The sequence below is a fragment of the Elephas maximus genome, chromosome 16 (assembly GCF_024166365.1).
Source record: "Elephas maximus indicus isolate mEleMax1 chromosome 16, mEleMax1 primary haplotype, whole genome shotgun sequence".
Taxonomy (NCBI): domain Eukaryota; kingdom Metazoa; phylum Chordata; class Mammalia; order Proboscidea; family Elephantidae; genus Elephas; species Elephas maximus.
This window is the reverse complement of record NC_064834.1, coordinates 55,134,515-55,155,405: the sequence shown is the minus strand read 5'-3', so window position 1 is coordinate 55,155,405 and position 20,891 is coordinate 55,134,515. Positions and strand designations below refer to the sequence as shown.

General features: G+C 51.7%; 1 protein-coding gene across 4 annotated transcripts in view; it reads left to right on the top strand.

The window, feature by feature from the left end:
* SH3PXD2A (SH3 and PX domains 2A) overlaps window positions 1-20,891 on the top strand; it is a 246,197-nt gene that overhangs the window by 122,275 nt on the left and 103,031 nt on the right. For all 4 annotated transcript variants that reach the window (XM_049855963.1, XM_049855962.1, XM_049855966.1 and 1 more), the window contains exon 5: window positions 5,809-5,900. In XM_049855963.1, the coding sequence (XP_049711920.1) occupies window positions 5,809-5,900 (92 nt within the window). The remainder of the gene's footprint in view (window positions 1-5,808; window positions 5,901-20,891) is intronic.

Sequence of the window (20,891 nt, the reverse complement as noted above, 5' to 3'; positions counted from 1 at the left end):
ATTACCCAGAGTGGTGGGCTTTGTAGAGGGTGACTGGTTTTGAAGCCAAGGGTCTGACCACCGGCTGCCTGGGGCCCCTCCCATGCCCCTTGTACTTTGCAAAGATCAGACTTGTGCCAAATGCACCTGGGTGGAGGTCTCAGAGACACGCAATGCAGCCACTCCCTACCTTGTCTAATTCTGTGCCAAATGGGATGACGATACTTGGGTGCTAAGTGGTAGCACAGCACGGGCCCCCAGAATATGGTCTTGGAGGGGGCAGGAACTAGAGTGTTGAGGGCAGTTTAGGACTAGAGAAGGGAGCACAGTGGTAGGACTAGTTGATGGTGAAACCTGGGTGGCTCTTTAGTGCCTCTTTACCAGGCATCCCTCCCCGAGGCCCTGCATACCCAGTGCCCCAGTCCCCGTCTGTTGCCCTGTCACTCCAGATCTGCTCTCAGTCAGCTCACTGACCCCCTGGATCACAGAAAGCCAGGGCTAGAAGGGGGCTGAAGCCAGCTCAGCCAACCTCCCACAGGGGCATGCTCTCAGCAGCCCCATGGGCAGGGGCCCCTTCCTGGATGCTGAGGGCTGTGAGGTCTTGCTTGTTCCAGCCCTCCTCCAACATTGGGGCTTTCAGGACCCTCTGACTCACCTGAGGTGGAGCCTTGTTTGAAAGGTTCAGTTGGACGGATAGGTCAGACAAGTCAAGTCAGTGGTGTTTACAGTACTACAGCCTCAGACTATGGAGCTGGAAAAAATTCCAGAATGTCTCTAGTCTGGATTTGCTCCAAGTATGTTCCATGGAAGAAAGCCCTGGAAGTACAGTTGTTAAAGTACTCAGCTGCTAACTGAAAGGTCAGTAGTTCAAACCTACCAGCCACTCTGCAGGAGAAAGATATGATAAATATTTACAGCCTTGGAAACCCTGTGGGGCAGTTCTACTCCGTCCTATAGGGTCACTATGAGTCGGAATCAACTTGATGGCAACGGGTTTACGTTCCATGAGATGTCACTGGAAGTTGTTTGGAAAGCAGCTCCATGGTAGAGCACATGTGACTAATGCTGGAGACAGTAAAGTGCTAGATCAGACAAAGCATAGGCTCTGGACTCAGGCAGCCTCATTCAAACCTTTGCTACTTACCAGTCGTGTGATCTTGGAGAATTATTTAACCTCTCTGTGCTTTATTTTCTTCTGTAAATTTGGAATCCTAGTTGTAGCTATCTCTTAGTTGATGTGATGATTAAATGAGTCAGTCCCCCAGGATGTCATTGTTATTAATAAATGTTGGCCCAAACAAAGCCCTACAGGTTTCTTTGCTGCAGGACTTCTCAGTCTTTGCTGTGCTAATGAACATACAGTGATCTCCAAAGTCAGGATTGGGTGACCTATCAGGCACCATTCCAAATTGCCCAGAGAATTCGTCTTATCTGATGGGGCAGGTGTTCCATGAGATATATTTTGGAATTCTAGAGGTACTCTATTTTGTCCTAGAAGAAATAGCAACCAGAGAGGTGAAGTGAGCAGACCAAAGTCACACAGCAAGTATATAATGGTGGAATTGGAATTAGAATTGAGTTCTTCTGACTCTTTCCAATGCTCTTTCTAGTGTGCATCATGGCTTTTCCCTGAAGGATGATGACAACAATAATGTAACAACTAATATTTACTAAGTGTTTACTCTGTGCCAGGCACTGTGATAGGCCTCTTACATTCATGATCTTGATGTTTATTCTCTTAACAGTTAGATAGGTACTATATCAAACCCACTATACTGGGCTCAGAGAGGGGAGGTAACTTGTCCAGCAACACGCAACCAGTGAGTGGCCAAGCCAAGACTCAAACTCAATCTGCCTGGCCAGCCCCGGGGCCCTGGTTTAACCGCCACATGCTATGTATTATGAATATCTAAAGGCAGAATTTTAGACTTGAGCCAGGGAGTAGTGCCCCAGAAAAGACTCACGCATCTGGCCCCACCCTGCTCTTCTCAGGACAGTTGGGTTTGGGGGTTTGCAGCTCTGGCCCTTACCACCAGCCCAGGCCTCTGGGACTGACTCCTCAGGACCCAGCTGTTCTGCCAAATGATTTTGGCCAGAACTGGGCTTTGGCGGCAGCTCTGATGGAAGCTGCTCTGCGCTGAGAGCCTCTTGTCAGCCTGAAATCAGGATGAGCCCTCAACGCAGCTCCCCCTTGGGGCTCCCTGTTTAATAAAGATGCTGTGGTTGTTCAACCAAAAGGCCTCTTTGTCTGAGCCCTCCCAGCCCACGTGTCCTCTGCCCCCGGAATGCCCATCTCTGTCAGCATGAAGAGCCCCTCTGTTCACCGCTGGCTGCGTGGTGAGCAGTGGCCTCGCCTGGGGTCTGTGCCTGGGGTGGGTGGCAGTGCTGAGCTGGGAGGGCTAGCTCCCTGGTCCTTGCTGGAAGCCTGCCCTCCCACTCCTCCCCTCCCTTTCAGGGAGCTGACCCTGTCAGTGACTCTCTGCATACTGCCTGGAGCCCTGGTGATGAGGTCCCTAATGCCTCCAGTCCATCCTGCCCCCCATCAGTGCTCCCTCTGAAACCTCAGCTCTCCCCCGGGAGTCCTCCTCTCCTGACTCTGCCCCTTGCTTTACACATGCCTGACTGCCTCTCCTCCTCCTCCTCTTTCTTCTTTCCTCCCTTCTTCCTGCTCTCCCTGTCCTTCCTCAGTTCTCCTTTCCCCTTCCTGAGGAGAAAACACCACATACCATATGTGCTCAGTGAAGACTTGAGCACTTTGGGGGCAAGTTCCGGTCACTCCTACCTTCTGAGCATGGGGCTTGGATTCTGCCACCCCAACAACCCCAGTGTCCCCATTCTAGATGGAGGCAATGGTATCTACCTCCAGGTAGATGAGGTGATGTATCATTAGCATGTACTCTTGGGAGGGCGGAGGCTGTGCCTTGCTTATCCCTCTAACAACAATGCACAGCCCCAAGTCAGGCACACTGAAAAGCCCTCACTGTCCATCAGATGAATGGATGAGCGAAGGGGCCTAGTATAGTGCCTGACACATGGTAATTGCTCATTAAATGTTAATTCCTCTTATTTTCTGTTTCTTGGTTGTTCATGGGATGTGATATGTTAGGGACCCCTGGAAAGCCACGGGCTCTAGAAGGAAAGTGTTGTCTTATCTGGTCTGCCCTAGCCTTGTCTCACCTTGTGCCATCTTGCCCTAGTATGGGTTTGGCATAATGAGGTCTTCCTGGTAGGATGCTTAGTACTAGATGCCATACTTGTTGTCTGGCCAGCTCAGAGAAGACCTAAAACTATGACTTTCCTCTTCCTCAACACTATAATTCTATTGATGGAGCCCTAGACAACATTTGCTTTTTCTACCCCATTGTTATGTCCTTCTGCTTTTAGACATTGGACTTTATGTACCCTAATTTTTTTTTTAAAAACCCTTATTCATTTATCCAAACAAATACCTATGGAGTGCCTAATCTGTGCCAAGCACTGTTCTAGGAGCTGGGGGTGCAGCAGTCAACAATACAGACTAAAGGCCCTGCCTGCATAGAGCTGACATTCTAGTGATGTCGTTTCTAACCTTGATGGGTACCTAAGGGCAGGCCAATGGCCTCTCTGAGTCTCTGTTTCCTCATTTGTGACATGAGGACAGTAATCCTACCCTCACAAAGACCATCATGAGGACTCCAAATGACTACACATGTGAAAGGACCCACCATGCTGGATACATGGGAGTCACTGGATCTGGTCAGTTGAACCTAAAGTCAGTCCCAGTGTATGTGGGAGACGTGGATCTGTGACAGGCTCCTGTGCAACTGACCAAGAGGCTCCTTACCAGCAATTTCTCACATTCCCGTGTTTGTGGATTCCTCCAGTACCAAGTTTTCCTCTTTCTTCTCCTGGCTCTTGGGGTGGTTGAAACATCCCTTGGTTTCCTTGCTTTATCAGTGACTTCTCCCATCATTTTGGACCTGGGCATCATTCCTGGCACTAGCGTTTTCTCTTTATACTGAATTGAGGGACACAGGAAGCTGGGTTATACCTGGCCTCACCTTACATCTAGGATTGTTGAATTGGGCTATGTCTGGGGTCCCAAGTGCCCTGTCTACTGGGTGTGAAGGACGTGCTGGTGTATAGCATACTCTGCCCATTTCACAAAGTTCCCCGTTGTCCTACCCTAACCCCTCACTCTCGACCCTCTTTGGATGACAGGCTCACAGCTTGCCCACATTCTTGCCTTGACTGTTATCCCCGTAGGAAGCCCACCATTTCTCTCTGCCTGTCCAAATCCTGCAAACTCCTCTAGCCCACCTCATTCCCACTCTTCTAAGACGCTTTCCACATCCCTTCAGTCTGTACTTCAGGCATCCTCAGCTTGGCCTAAACCTGGCTCCTGCTTACTTCCCATGCCGTCTGTCCCTTGCTCTGTACATTCCAACCACACCGACCATCATTCAGCTCCTGAAATCACCATGCTTGATCTCCCCACCTCCACCTTGACTATTTAATTCCTACCCATTCTTTGGAACTCAGCTTCAAAGATACCTTCTTAAAAACCCATCCCCAATCTTCCTAAATCCTTTTAAACTGTCATAGCATACTGTTCTTTTCCTTGGTAGCAGTTATCAACTTATCATTAAATAATCCATTGTGTAGTCAATGTTTAGGGAATGTGAATATCTAGGGAATGTGAATATCTGGTATAGCTAGAGCGTAAATACTAGGAGATAAGGCTAGTAGGATAAGAGCTTGAATTGTCAGGAATTATTCCATGGACATGAGAGAACTATTTCAAGGTTCGTGCTGAATGACTAGTTCCCCGAGATCTAGGGTTCAGTGGCCATTATTTTTTGCTTGGTTGACTGTTTAGTTGGTTGACTGGCTGGTTGGTTGGTTGAATAGTTGATTGGATGGTTAATTATAGGTCGATTAGTTGACCGATTGGTTAGTTATTTTTATTACTTGGTGGTGTCTTGGTTATTTAGTGTTGCTATAACAAATACCACAAGTAGATGGCTTCAACAAACAGAAGCCCATTCTCTCACAGTCCAGTAGGCCAGAAGTCTGAATTCTGGGTGCCAGCTCCAGGGGAAGGTTCTCTTCCTCCACTGGCTCTGGGGGAAGGTTTTTGTCATCAGTCTTCCCCCGTCCAGGAGTTTCTCTGGGCAGGAACCCCAGGTCCCAAGGACATGCTCTGCTCCTGGTACTGCTTTCTTGGTGGTATGAGGTCCCCCTGTCTCTCTGCTCACTTCTTTCTTTTATATCTCTTGTAAGATAAAAGGTGATGCAGGCAACACCCCAGTGAAACTCCTTTACATTGGATCAGGGATGTGACCTGGGTAAGGGTGTTATATCCCACACTAATCCTCTTTAACATAACCCAACCTTGCCTCATTAACCACAGGCAGAGATTAGGGTTTATAACACATAGGAAAAATTACATCAATCACAAAATGGAGGACAACCACACGATACTGGGAATCACGGCCTGACCAAGTTGACATATTTTTTAGGGGACACAATTCAATCCATAACAGCTGGTTAGTTAGTTAGTTGATTAATTGGCTGGTTAGCTAGTTGGCTGATTTGTTGGTTGATTAATTGGTTGGTCGGATGGATGGACGGACGGACAGACAGGTGGAGAGGTGTTTCATAGTTGGCAGATTATTTAATTTGTTGATTAGTTGGCTGGTTGTTTGGGAGGGTAGGTAGTTGGCTGTGTCTTCCATGGTACAACCTTTAAGCCTCTCCCATCACTGCTGACTTGAGTTGACCCTGCTTTTGATTTTCTTATTCCCAGTCTCATCAGGCCTAATGCTCTTTCTTCCTATCTTTCCACAGGCACTTGTCCGGCTGCCTCCCCACATTTCACAGTGTGATGAAGTCTTTCGGTTCTTTGAGGCCCGACCAGAGGACGTCAACCCCCCAAAAGAGTAAGTAGAGCTTAGGCCTCTTCTGAGAGAGCTGTGTGCTTGAGAGCTGAGACCAGCCCGGAGAGGCTGGGAATGTGGGGACTCAGGTTGAGGGAAAGCTATCAAGGCCAACCAGGCTAAGAAAAGGTGGGCCAAAGCCATGCTGGACCTTTATTCCCCAGAATTCTACTGCCAAACCAAAGCTTTCTCCTCATTTCCCCTCACCCCAGAGCTGGCAAGTGAGAGTGTCTACATTTGAGGAGCAGGTTTCCCTGCAGACTCTTTCTAGTTATTATAAGGAACATACCAGATAACAGGAAATATAATGGATATGCTGTTCAGATGTCCAAAGTTAGCCATTTCTCTTAATGGTTAATGCTGTAAGGTTCCCTGCAGAAATGCAGATATAGGAGGGCACGTGCTGCCCAGACTGAAAGCTTACCCCCAGAATAACTCAGACATCCCAGGCTATTACAGCAGATTCTATAATGGTCATTAAAAATAACAGTGAAGAATCCAGTTCCTACCCAGGAGGTGATGGTGGAAGAAAGCAGCCAGGGAGGGGTGTTGGGTAGGGGAGAGGACTGAAGAGGATGCTCACTGATCACTTCACTCCTGTATCTGTTCTCTTGAAATCTTAAAAGTACCAGGGTGGGCGTGAGAGAGGCAGGTGGTATTGGTACCACACAGGGAAGGGTAAGAATGTGACAGAGGACATACCTGGGAACAGTGGGGAGAGGCAGGAGGCCACCTGATGATGGGGTGGAGAAAGCCTGAAGAGTGCCGCATTGCACAGCTCCTAGGGTGCCATTCACAGTCTACTCTCTGAATGGTGCCAGTAGAGTTGTAGAGTGCGCAGCCTGCACACCCATACGTGGCAGGTCTGCCTAAAGGGACCCCTCTCTTTTCACCCAAGTTGTGAGACTAAGAGCCTGAAATGGCTTGCACCATTTGAGGGAGAAAGAAGCATAACCCAGAGCAGAGGCTCACCTGGCCTGACAAAGGCCATCTCCCTTGCTGGCTACCACAGGCTTAAGAAACAAGCAAAAGCCACAAGCCATCAAAAACTCAATAGTGACTTAGTTCACAATGCAGAGTATTGTGATGGTATAGGATGCAAGGTCTTGAGTTCAAGGCCTAACTCCACTGTTTACTAGCCACATAACTCCAAGGGATCACCCGAATGGCTCCTCCAAGCCTGTTTTCTCACCTGTAAAAAGCAGATAGAAATTAATCCCTGCTCTCGCTACCTCCAGAGCCCTGGTGGTGCAGTGGTTAAGAATTTGGCTGCTAACCAAAAAGCCAGCAGTTCAAATCCACCAACCACTGCTTGGAAACCCTATGAGGCAGTTCTACTGCGTCCTATAGTGTCGCTATGAGTTGGAACTGGCCTTACGGCAACGGGTTTGGTTTTTTGGTGTTGCTACCTCCAAGATCAATATGTGAAACTCAGGTGAGATGAGATCTGGAAACAAGCTTTGTAAACCACAAAATGAAACAGAAATGTTTGTTCTCATCAGAGGGAGACACGAGCTCTCACTGTATCTGCTAAGTGTCAACCTTTTACACTCACTCGGGAGTTATGCGTTCTTACCCCCACATTATAGATAAGGAAATGGAGGCTCACAGCTGCCACTGGGACTTGAACCCAGAATTCTGGCTCCAACCATAAAGCCTGTACTCTTTCAACACCTCCTGCCTGCCTCCTGATTTTGGGAGGACTAGGACTGCGGGTCAGTGTCTCCTTTCTGTGCTCCCCTCTCCGTCCTGCCCCTTCCTTCTCCACCTTCCAGGGCAGATGAAGGAAGCACAGTCCTGGGTTCACACCTCGCTCCTCGCTGTGCTGACTCTCCATGCCTCCTGCTCTTCTTCGTACACAGGGGAGGGCTGCCCCTCTGTAGGTGGTTGTCATTGAGACCACACATGATGATGTGCCCCACAGGTGGGAGAAAGGGATCACTGCTGGTGGTCGAACTAGCAGGTACATCATCACATCCCTGTGACCCATCCCTCCAAATCCTGCTCTCTGCCAGTCAGCTAGGTAAATTGGCCCTAACCCACATGTCAGATCGTGCGCTAATGATAACAGGGTGGCCTTTCCCATCTCCAGAAGGCCCTCGAGGAATGGCGGTAACCAGGTGCAGTGAGAGAGTTGTGCCTTGGAGAGACAATGTGGCAGAGCTCGCGGGTAGGCTTTGGGGTCAGGCCCTGCCCCTTAAGGCTCTGTGACCTCTGACTATTTGCTTAATCTCTCTGCATTTCTGTTTGCCGTCCCTAAAAGGAAATAACATTGAGCTCTTGGGGTAGTCAGGAGGGTTTACTGAGATAACCTATGTAGAACCCTGGTGAGGTGCTATTGGCACGTAGTAGGTGCTCAACACTTTTGTTCCTGGACAGTTATGGAACAGTGCACGCTGCACTCCTGAAGACCACAGCCTGTCTTTGCATGGGAAGGAAAATATACATAACAAAGATTTCAGTTTTAGCCACCTTTAAGTATGTGATTCAGTGGCATTAATTACATTCACAGTGTTGTACAACCATCACCAATATCTATTTCCAAAACTTTTTCATCAGCTCCCAAAAAACCCCAGTACCCATTAAGCAATAAGCCCCGTCTCACCACCCCGCCAAGCCCTAGGTCACCACTAATCTACTTTCTGTCTCTATGAATTTGCTTATTCTAGATATTTCATAAAGTGGGATCATGTAGTATTTCTCCTTTTGTGTCTGGCTTTTTTCACTTGGCATAATGTTTCCAGGGTTTACCCATGTTGTAGCATGTATCAGGACTTCATTCTTTTTTGTGGCTGAGTAATAGTCCCTTGTACGTATATACCACATTTTGTTTATCCGTTCATCTGTTGGCGGACACTTGGGTGGTTTCCATCTTTTGGTTACTGAGAATGCTGCAATGAACATTGGTTTGTTTGAGTCGTCGCTTTCAATGCTTTTGCTTATATACCTAGTAGTAGAATTGCTGTGTCACGTGGTAGTTCTATGTTTAATTTTTTGAGGAATATCTGCCTATTTCTTGAGGTGGTATTGGCCACCTGGGCTGATTCACAGCTGGTCTGGCAAGACGTGGTTCTGAGAACAGGAATTCCTCCGGCCCCACGGCAGACCTAAGGCTCAGGACGTGGGGTCAACTGTGGCCAGACAGTTCTGAAGGGCTTCCCTCCCCTGGACCAGCCATCTCTGCTATGCCTCCAGGACCTGCCAAGAGGTGCCCCTGGAGAATGTGCTCACCTTAAAGGAGCCCAGACCCCGTGCATGACCTGTGGCCAACAGGCTGGCCATATGTTAGCTGAGGCCCAGCAGCTCCCTCCCTCCTGGCTGGTTGCACCTTCCCAGGCCACCATCCGCCTTTCCTCCCTCCATCCTGAACATAAACATGGGATCAAGTAACAGCATATTTTGACTCTGGGGCAACGCTCCAATGGCTTATCAAATTATCAAAGCCTGTGGATTTAATTGGAATTTTACAGATAACCCCTGGGCTCTTTCAAGCGTGCTGCTGTGGGGGCCCTCAAGAATTCACGGGTCTGGGTGGAGAAGACTGGACGGTGTTCCTTTTCCATGTGCAGGGAAAGACAAGGCCTGAGGCAGCCCAGCCTTGATGGGGGAGGCAGGCAGCAGGCCGGGCCCCTCGGCTTTGATCCCAGGCCCTGGCTTCTGTGGGAGCAGGCTGATCTCTGGACTGCTGTGGCTGCTCTTCAAGATCATTGGCCCAGCACAGAGAGGATGCTCTCTGTAGACACCTTTGACGGGCTTGGCTCAGGGCAGCCGTGGTGGTCTGAGGAAGGCTGCTGGCTGGCTCTGTCCTTCCTGTAACTGCTAACACTGGCTGAGGTCTCCTTGGGGTACCTCACTCAGGCCCCAAACCCTGGCCTAGCCTAGACTCATCTCTTTCCTTCACACTCTGCCATCTAACTCGTCAGCAAATCCTGTGGGTGCTGCCTTCAGAACGTACCTGACTCTGACCACGTCTCACCCTCTCCCCGGCTCCTCTCCTGGTCCAGGCCGCCATCATCTCTCACCTGAATTAGAGCTGTGGCCTGCTAATTGGTCTCCCTGCTCCTGCCCTTGCCCCATATGGACTGTTTTCAATACAGCAGTAGGAACGACCACTTACAAATATATGTCATGTCAGTCTCTCCTGCTGAGAATCCTCCAGTGGCTCCATGTCACTCAGAGCAAAAGGCCCTACTCAGCCTGCCCCACCCCCCACCTCTGATGCCACCTCCTGTTGCTGTCCCACCTGCTCTGCTCCAGTTCCCCTTGCCTGCCTGCTGATTCTCGAACTCCCCAGCTGTAGTCCCACCTTGGGGCCTGTGCACTGGCTGTTCCCTCCGCCTGAACACGTACTCCCTCCGCATGAGAGCCCCTTGGCTTGTTCCTTCAAGTCTTTCCTCAGATACCCTCGCAGTGCAGCCTTCCCACACGGACCTCCCTGGTTAACATCATTACCCCCTCCTCCGGCTTGTGCTTTTCTCCGCTTCCCAGTTTCATCTTTCGTCATAGAACTTAGCACCATCTCACACGTGACCTATTTTCTCACTGAAATAAGGCTCCCAGAGAGTAGGGGCTTGTGTGTTCTGTTCACACTGTGTCTCCAGCGCCTAGCACAGTGCGTGGCCCAGAGCTCGGGAACAGCTGTTGAATGAAGACTGCTCTCACCCACCCTTCACTATAGTCTCACATGGTAGGTGTGACTGTGACATGATTTGACAGAAGTCAAAGCTCAGAGAGATGGAGCATTCTCTGGAGGTCACCCAGCTGGCAGGTTGCAGGACCATGGCCCAAACCGACTTCAGCTTTTAACCACCACCCTATCTCATCCCTCAGCTCATGGCTCCTAAATTTCACAGCCTCCTCAGCAGCAGCCCCCACCCCAGCCAGGGCAGGTAGAGACAAACCCCGGGCCCTTTGACATTTCTTTTCCTTTTGAGGGTAGTGTGTTCTTAGAAAGTCAGCAGTTGAACAGGAATCTGTGTGAGTGTGTGCTTATGTGTGTGTGAGTGTGTGTGTGAGTGTGTGCGTTCATGCATGTGAGTATGTTGACAGGGGAGCAAGAAGGAAAAGGAAGTTTTTGCCTTATGGCCCACCTCATCTGTACTGTACATAGCAGTATCTCATTTAAATCTCAGGCTGCCCCAGGAAGTGGGCATTATCCCCATTTAACAGATGGGGAAAACAAAGCCCCAGCAGTTAGAAGGCTTGCCCCAGCTCACACAGCCGAGTAGGGGAGTGTGTGAAAATCCCCAAATCCCACTTCTAAACTGTAAGGATCAGGCAGGTCAGTTCAATCCAGTTCCCAACTGCTGTCCCCACACCAGTGGCACACCCGGCGCTTCTTCCTCTGACCCTAACCACCCGGAGCTAGGTCATGCCTCACAAGCTAAAGGGTGCAGTCCTGCAGACTGCCAGGCTGGCCCAAGACCTCAGTCACCAGCCACAAGCTTGGGAGTCCCCACGACACCCTCACTTCTGACCTGCTGGCTACAAATTTGGGGCTTTCCCACTAGCCCTTCAGGTAGCCAGCCATAAGCTCAGGGGTCCCCAGGGCTCCTCCTCAGTTCTGACCAGCTGGGTAAAAATTCAGGGGTCCCCTCTGTCCCCTCAGGACACCAACGATAAACTCAGGTCCCCAGCCCCTCACTTCTGACCTGCCGGCTCTCTCGAGTTGATAATTTGCCAGATGACTCACGGAACTCAGGAAGGCTCTGTACTTACGATTACAGCTTTATCATGGCAAAAAGGATACAAGTGAAGAGCCACATAGGGCGAGGTTTTGGAGGGTTCCCAGCACAAAGCTTCCAGTCCCAAAAAGGGATGCACCATCCTCCCATGAGAGGAGCCCTGGTGGCACAGTGGTTAAGCACTCAGCTGCTAATTGAACCATCCGTGGTTCAAATCTACCAGCAGGTCCACAGGAGAAAAGACCTGGCAATCTGTTCCCATCTGTTATATGATGGGATATCTGTTATCCAATCTGTTATACCGCCTAGGAAACCCTATGGGGCAGTTCTACTCTGTCCTGTAGGCCCACTATGAGTCGGAATCCACTCGAAGGCACACAACAACTACCCTCCCACCTGCACCAGTGTCTTTCACTAACCAGGAAGCCCATGGAGCTTCTGGTGCCCAGAACCTTTACTGGATTCTTATTACATGGTGTTGGAGCCCTGGTGGCCAAGTGGTTAAGAGCCCAGGCTGCTAACCAAAAGGCCAGTAGCTCAAATCCACCAGCTACTCCTTGGAAACCTTATAGGACAGCTCTACGCTGTCCTCTAGGATGGCTTTGAGTCAGAATCAACTTGGCAACAGGTTGGTTGGTAGGTTAATACATAGGCTTGATTGGCTGATTCATGCCCCCTCCTCCTTCCTGAGGTTGGCTGATTTCCCTAGGTTTTTCTTCTGGCCTGGCCACCTCCCACCTCATTAGCATCAACCCTCAGGTGTGATCTGGAAACCCTTGAAAGACACTTCAATTACTGGGGGAATTTCCAAGGTTTTGAAGGAGCCTGGGTAGCACTAGTGGTTTGAGATCAGGTGCTAAGCTGAAGGTTAATGGTTCAAAACCACCCAGCAGCTCCATGGAAGAAAAGACCTGGTGATCTTTTTTTGTAAAGATTACAGCCAAGAAAACCCCATGGAGCAGTTCTGCTCTGTAACATATGGGGTTGCCATGAGTCAGAATCAACTCCACTGCAGCTAACAACAGAGGTTGTCTCTCAGGAACCTAGGACGAAGAGTAAATTCTTTGGGTAAAGTTAAGTTCTTTACTCCACCAGGAGGCAGGACTTGGACCCACGTGGGCATGCCTTGGAAGCCTGGCTGTCCTGTTAGGCCCCCCCGCCGCCACCCCCGCTACCCTGTGTGAGCTGCGCCCCGGTCTCCCCCACTCGCAGCCCATCGCCCCGGAATGAGAGGGGCGTCAGCAAGGGCAGGCAAGGGGATCTGGTGATGCAGCCTCTTAGCATCCCCTGTGTGGATTTTGGGCGAGCCTCGGGGCCGGCTTCGGTGGAGAGAGCCTTGGTCCCCAAATCCTGAAGGGGGCAGATGAAGACAACTCCTGAAGCTTGAGGGGCTTCAGTGCAAGATAAATCATGGCTGGCTGGAAGCTGTGCCCCCACAGCATCTGCAGAGCTGAGGTAATTATCCTGCTGTGAAGGCCTGAGTGCCGGGACAGTGTCCTTGGGGCCACACCTGCTGAACCAGTTCCCTTCCCTTGACTCTGTTTGAACTCTTAAGCATCCCCTGCATGGCCTCCAGGCCTTGGAGCCAGGTATCATCTGGCCTTGCTTCCATGGCACCCTAGCTGCCCTCCCTCCCATGGTGTCAGGGCTCACAGCATGGCCAGCCACGCGACACAGAGAATGCCTTGCTATTTCGTTTTAAATTCTCATCCAATTGAAACCATAAATGTAAATGTTCTCATAGGAAGCTCTGGGAACCCTAAGGTCCTTGCCTCAGGTGCCCCCCACTCCCGCCTCCCACAGTGAATCATGTTCCCGTTGGAGGAGAATCTGAACATCAGGGTGAGGTCCAGCCCTGCGCTGTGTCCGAGTGCCCTGTGTCCCGCCCCCTCCAGAGTGGTGCTTGGGAGCTTAGGTGGACAGGCTGGGTTGTGAGCCTGCCTGTCCAGACCCCCCTTGCTGTTCCCTCCACCTGGAGCACACCCCTCCCCACGCACCCTGAAAGGAGTCTTCCTCAGCCCTCAGGTACAGCTGTGGGGAGGGAAGGGTGGTTTCCTGAAAGCCCGCCCTAAAGCTGGTAGGTTGGGCTCGCAGTCTCAGAGTTGCACTGGCCACACCACGGTGATGTTTGTCGGTACCACCCTACCACAGGGCCCACATCTCTGCACCCCCAGGCCTGGAACATATCAGTGTTGGTTGATGGGCCTACTGAGCCCAAACAGTCAGGGCAGCTTAGCACAATGGTAAATTGAACTGTGCACTCTCAAGGTAGCAGGGTGTGGAGGTGATGAGCCCTTAAAACCTCTCTGGGTTAGACCCTCTGGGTCCAGAGTCTAGCTCTGCCCTTGCCCCAGGCAAGTGACTTCTCCTCTCTAGGCCTTAGTTTCCCTACCTAGAGAGTGGAAGCAAGAACAGTACCTGCTTCAGGGTTGTTGTGAGGGTGACGCCTTAGCCAGCACTTCCTGAAGCACAGGGTTTGCTACCCATCATTCTGGCAGCTCCAGGTGGGGGGGTAGCCCCAGGTGGGGGGGTAGCCCCAGGTGGGGAGTAGCCCCAGGTGGGGAGGCGCAGCAGGAAGCGGCTCTGCATCAGCCCTACCCCCACCCCTTCACCACCCCTGGAAACCATAGACCTGCCCTTTGCAGAGCAGGGGTGGGTGCATCCTCCTCCTGCTACCTGTATCACAGTGGCCCTCTGCTCTCAGCCCAACGCCTGTGCAGGTGGGCACGCTGGTGTTTGGCTGCCTGTGTCACAGAGGGGAAACTGAGGCCAGAGTTGAGGCCAGAGTGGGTTTGGGTGTGCCTCCCTCTCACACATGTCATTCTGCTGGTCAGACCTGCTGACAGCCCGCTGGCCTGGGAGCTCGTGGCTGGTGGCCAGCAAGGACCGACAGCCTCTTATGTGACTCTGTACCCAGTGCCTGGCACCAGGGTCCCATAGTGGGCCCAAAGTACATGGCTGTGGACAAGCAGAAGCCAAGGGTCTCCTCTCACCCCTTGCCACCCGCCCCCTCCTGGTGCCAGGCTGGGACCTGTCCCCCAGCTCATGGCTTCCTGCTGAAGCCAGCCAAGATCCTGGTTAAATTCTGGCAGTTGCATAGGAGGAGGGAGCCCTGCTAAACAGGTTTTTGTTCTTCAGCCCCAGGGCCTACAGAGCTACCCTGTGTTGGGGCCTAGAACAATGCCTCAATGTTCAGGGGCCTGGGGCCAGATAAGGACCATCCCTGCCCCAGCCTGCACACAGAGCTGGCTTCCATCTGGTCTGGGATGCGTTGGTGGAAAGCACTCGCCCCCCCCCACCCCCCCACCCCCCGCTTTAGCACTCCCAAAGAAATAGATTGTACCCCCGCATCCCTGCCATCTGCACTGTCTGTGCACCCATGGGACACTGGGGCAGGAAGAAGGGCCTGTCCCTGGCAGAGCACTGGGTTTGGGGAGGATGGTCAGTGTGACACAGGGGCTAGCTTGAAGGATGTTGAGAGGCTTCCAGGAAGGAGGCCCAGGCCCAGGGCCGCAGCTGCTTTGGGGCTAAGGGTGGACATGAAGTTAAACCCAAGGAGACTGACCCCTCTGCAGTATATCCCACCCACCCCCACCCATGCTTTGCAGTTGGTTGTTTAGTCAAGGGCAGGTGATAACACTGGGGGAGGCCAAGGAGGCGGGATGGCAGTCACCAATGCCCATCCCTGGGTAAAGGAGAATCGGGATAGGGAGACTTTTCCAGCCCTGCTTCAGGACCCAGCAAAAAGATGGAGACTGTGTCACCTGGACTGTCTTCAGTGTGTGGTAGTGCAGCCCAGGACAGGACTGAGAATCTGGGGAGCCTCCTCCAGGAGCCCTGATAGCCTCAGTCCCAAATTCCAGGTCTGGCCTGCTCTGGAAGGCAGGTCAGCTGCTTTGCCATGTCTGGCTGCCATTGTCTCAGGTGAGAATGCAGGCTCCCCTACTTGGGTGGGTTGGTGACCTAGCCTTCCCTTCTCTATAAGCCACACCTGCCTCCTGGGGCGCTGGCGAAGATTAAGCTAGAGATGTCCCATCTTTAAAGGGCTCACAGTGCCCACTTGGCAAGGCAGTTGTCAAATACCTCCTAGAGTGCCTGAAGAAGTGCTGGTGGCACAGTGGTTAAGTGCTCGGCTCTAACTGAAAGGTTGGCAGTTCGAACCCAGTAGCCACTCCTCGGGGGAAAAGACCTGGCGATCTGCTCCTGTAAAGGCGACAGCCTAGGAAGCCCTTGGGGGCCGTTCTACTCCGTCCTGTAGGGTTGCTGTGAGTTGGAATCCAGCCAATGGCACACAACAACAAAGAAAGCCTGATTCATCACAGATGCTCAGTAAATGGGAACTTTCTGTTCTTCTCCTTTCCTGCACCAGCCCAGGCTTGGGCACAGAGGGAAAAAAAAAACAAAACACGGTTGTCATCAAGTTGATTCTGACTCATAGTAACCCCATGTGCGGCAGAGCAGAACCGTGCTCCATAGGGTTTTCAATGGCTGATTTTTTGGAAGTAGATTGATTGCCAGGCCTTTCTTCTGAGGCACCTCTGGGTGAACTCAAACCTCCAACCTTTTGGTTAGCAGGCGAGCAGGTTACCTTTGCATCATTCAGGGGCCCCAGGTGCAGAATAGCTGTTCAGAAAAATACTGGGTGAATGGAATCAGGCATAGCGGAAAGCAGGAGCCAGGCTGAGGGTCTCACTGAACCCCTCCCAGCTCTGGGAGTCCTCACCAGAATTGGCACTGACTGTGCTGCCTCTTCCACCCCTGCACCACCAGGCACCCCACTGATGCTATTGGGAACCCCAAGGCATCCCTGACCCTCTCCAAGGGACAGGTGGTTTGGGAATTGGGGTGGAGACCCACCCCTGAACACTTGGCGCACCCCCCCCCCCCACTCTTGGCAGGGTCCTGGTCAGACTCTTGCCAGTGGGATGGCTCTCCACGCCCTGTCAGGCCCTACCACCACCCATCTGGCCAGGTAGGTGGGTCATGCTGTCCTTCCAGCCCCTTTTGCCACCATGTGCACAAATAGCCACTTTATGCTGATGGATGAGAGAGCCGCCTGGACTTAGGGGCTATGGGGCCACTGAGGGTGGAGAGCACAGGAATTCATATAAGTAAACCCTGCTCACCCCTGCCACAGCTTCCTTCCACTTGGTTGGGCAGGTGGCAGGAAGGTGCCCACAGGAAGCTGTACCCAACCCACTTGAACGGACCATCAGCTCTGAGGAGCAAGGACTCCTGAGGCCTGGCTGGCAGGTGGAGGGAAGGAGGTTCAAAAGCCACTGTCCTGGCTCACAGGGTGGGCTGGGCCCCCATTATTCTCTCGGGCTTGTACTTTCTGGGTTTCCCTGAACCTCTGCCCAGGAGGATGGCCCTTGTGGGCAGGTTCCCACAGCCCCCACATGCCCCCTCTCTTGCTCCCAAGGCCCATGGTGCCCTTTGGAGGCTCCAGCTGGCAGGGTGAGCCCCTCACAGTCCTTTGAACCTGCCTTGCTGTTTTGTCAGGTTCAAAGTGAGCCTTAGCTCCTGCCATTGTGGCCAGTGCCCTGGTTAGTTACCACATCCACAGAGCTTCGTCAGTTGAGCTGAACCTCAGACCAGGCCTGCCACCTGCTAGACCAGGGCTACCTCTGTATGCATCAAGGCGGAAGGAACATGGCTCAGTCCCTGCCCACCGTGAGCCTGTGGACTAAGAGAGAAGGACTCCCTTAGCAAGAGCAGGACCCAGCAAGCTCCTGTGAGAGGCAGCGGAGCATAAAAGGAAGGGGCTGGAGCCCTGGCTCCTCTGCACATTAGCCACAAACAAACAAACTAAAAAAGAACCAAACCCACTGCCATCGAGTCGATTCCAACTCATAGCAACCCTATAGGACAGAGTAGAACTACCCCATAGAGTTTCCAAGGAGTGCCTGGTGGATTTGAACTGCTGACCTTTTGGTTAGCAGCCGTAGCACTTAACCACTATGCCACCAGGGTTTCCAACATCAGCCACGGGGGGCTGGGAATCATTTAAATTCCGAAAGCCTAAGTTTCCTCACCTGTAAAATGAGGTTTGTAGCAGCTGCAGATCCAACTACGCTTCAACGTGAGATTCATATGTGAGATCATGTGGCCCCTTCCCCTTCACAGGCCATATAAATTGGTTGTTCAGACTGATTGGGGGAGTTTACAACAACAACAAGAATGTTTGAGTCAATTCCAACTCATGGCAACCCCATGTGTGTCAATATAGCTGTGCTCTGTAGGGCTTTCAATGGCTGAATTTCCCAAAGTAGTTGCCAGGTTTTTCTTCCAAGGCACTTCTGGGTGGACTCTAACCGCCAGCCTTTCGTTTAACAGCTGAACTCATTAACCATTTGCACCACCCAGGGACTCCAGGCGGGGGACGGGACTGGGACACCACTGATCTTTATAGGGTCCCATCGAGGGCCTTAATTCATGGGATCTGTGTGTACATGACGCCACCTAGTGGCCGATATTGTGTACTACGATGCCGGCATCCTTGGGTGAGCCTGCAGGCTCTGCCAGGATTGTGCTAGATGCTGAGCTGATCCCTTATTTAACCATTAGTATAACCCTGTGAGGTTAATGTCTCTTTTCTAAAGATGGGGAACCATAGGCTCACAGAGGGTGAGTGTCTCCCTTAGTGTCAGAGGCTGGATTCAAACCCTTCCAACTCCAAGTCCAGTGCTCTGCCCCTACACCGCAGCTGACTGCACGGGGTGGGGTGGGGGCACCGAGATTGTGATGGAGAGAGAACCCTTCATCTGACAAAAGGGCAGAATATTTGAATGAGGACCCCATGGTGGCTGTGGTCCCTGGTGGGGTGGGAGGGACCTGAATGCACAGTTAGGGGACTTTCCACATTTGGGTGCTCTTGAGGGGAATCCAGGCTTCTCACTGGGCCACATCCCTCAAAGGTACAAGTCTTAGGAGGCCCCCAGGGCTGGCCCAGGCCTTCCTAGGGCAGCCCTCTGAGGCCCCTCTCCAGCCTTGGGAGCTCCCAGGAGGGGCTTCGAGCTCTCGGGTCAGACCTCTGAGGAGCAGGCTTCTCTGACCGGATGCAGTGAGCTGGTTCTGGAAGTGCCCAAAGGACTCACCCCTCTCCCAGAAACAATAGACTGAAGACTCTAGGTGGAATCTGAGACCTGACCTTGGCCTTGGGTGTCCAGCTGTGACCCCTCCCTAGGCAGAGCTCTTAACGCTCCCCCCCCCCACCATTTATCACACAGGGAATCCTGCTGAATCCAGAGGCCTGCAGATGGTACCTGTGGAAACCACATACACACACACACACAGAGAGGCACACAGAGGACACACAGCCCAAAGCTCCCACTAGGAGAGGTTTCTGCCAAAGCCTGGTTCAGTGGTTAGGGCCAGAGAGAGGTTAAAAAGATAAGGAAAAAAAAAAGTTTTATTGAGGTTTAAGTTACGTACTATAGAATTCACTCATTTTAAGTGTTTAATTAATGCAAGGATGATTAGTAAATTTACAGAGTTGTGCAGAGTTGTGCAACCATCACCATAATCCTTTTTTGGAACATTTCCATCACCCCTGAAGATCGCAGAGGAGGATTTTAATTCTTTCCAAATCCAGGGTTTGGGAGCCCCACCGGCATCCCTTCCCTCTGCTCCTCTCTGGGAAGAAGAAATCTTTGCTCCCAGGACTGACTGCTCTGCTCTGGCTGCTGCTTTGGCGCCGCGCAGGTGGCCCAGTAACCCAGAGGTGAGGCCTGCTTGGCCTTCTCGATGCAGCTCTGAGGTAGACTGACCATGGAGTGGGCAGAGGGGCGAAGGTTCCCATTCCAGTGGCCACCTTCCCTGCCTATCAATTCTAGCAGTCCAGCTGGGTGCCCGCCCCAGAAAGTACACATACAGTTATGCTCCCTGGTCGGCAGGATGGCCACTGCACCTGCAGCCTTACTCCCCCCCCCCCCCCCACCTCCTTTGCATCTCCGGAAGCCAGAGGGCACTGTCAGCAGACCCAGAGGCTGGGCCACAAAGAGGCCCAGATCTCCCAACCAGGGGAAGTTTCAGGCACATTGGCAGCCCAGCAGTCTAGCAGAAAGTGCAGGAGGAGCTGCTTGTCAACTTTGCTCTTCTGGGTCACGTGTCCCCCTTGGATGCTCTTAGGCAGGAAGGTGGCAGGGCAGTTAAGAGGGGTCACGGATCTAGGTTCAGATCCTGGTTCTGCCCCTCACCAGCCATGTGTCAGGTGGGACAACCCAACCTGGACCTGCCACCCCCCACATACACTTTTCTCTCTGGCACCTCAACAGGTATAATTAAACAATTGTTTAACATTTCCCTTCCCTGAGAGGCTGTATTTACCTGGTGGCTAGAACATATTTGTTGTTGTTGTTAGCTGTGGTCAAGTCAGTTCCGACTCACAGCAATGCTGTGTACAACAGGAAAAAAACACTGCCTGGTCCTGCACCATCCTCAGAATCATTGCTATGCTTGAGTCCATCGTTGCAGCCACTGTGTCAGTTCATCCCACTGAAGGGCTTCCTCTCTTTGGATGACTCTCTACCAAGCATAAGGTTTTCACTCGCCAGTTTTTCAGAAGTAGACTGCCAAGTCCTTCTTCCTAGTCTGTCTTAGTCTGGAAGCTCTGCTGAAACCTGTCCACCAAGGGTAACCCTACTGGTATTTGAAATACTGATGGCATAGCTTCCAGCATCCTGGCAACACGTGAGCCACCACAGTAGGACAAACTGACAGATGATTGATGGAGAATACAGTAGGTGCTTAATAAGTGCAGCTGGATGACTCTCTGAGCCTTATGTCCCCCCAGGGAATAAAATAGGGATAATAATAGTGATGACTCATAGGGTTATTATGAGGTCGAGAACACCAAGGCATTCTTCCAAGCAATTTACATGCTTTAACTCTTAATTTTTACATCCGTCCCACAAGGTGGGTACAGTTATTTTCCCCAATTTTTAGATAAAGCCACTGAGGCATAGAAATGTCACCTGATCGGCAAAGTTGATGAGAGCAAAAATGGCACGGGGCCCGGCAGCCTAGCAGGAGAGCCTGACCCTTACCCATCATGCCATCCTGCCCCCCAGCCCCAGGAAAGCTCACAAAGTGCTTACCACACAGCAGGGCATGTGGTCATAATAAATGTGACCTATTTTTTTTTTTTATTATTATTATTACTGTTGTGATTGTTGAAGGGGATAATATGCACTAGCAGAGAAGTGAGGAGCCCTGGTGGTGTCGTGGTTACACACTTGGAGTTACACACTTGGCTGCTAACTGAGAGGTTGGTGGTTCGAACCTACCAGCCACTCTGCTCCCATAAAGA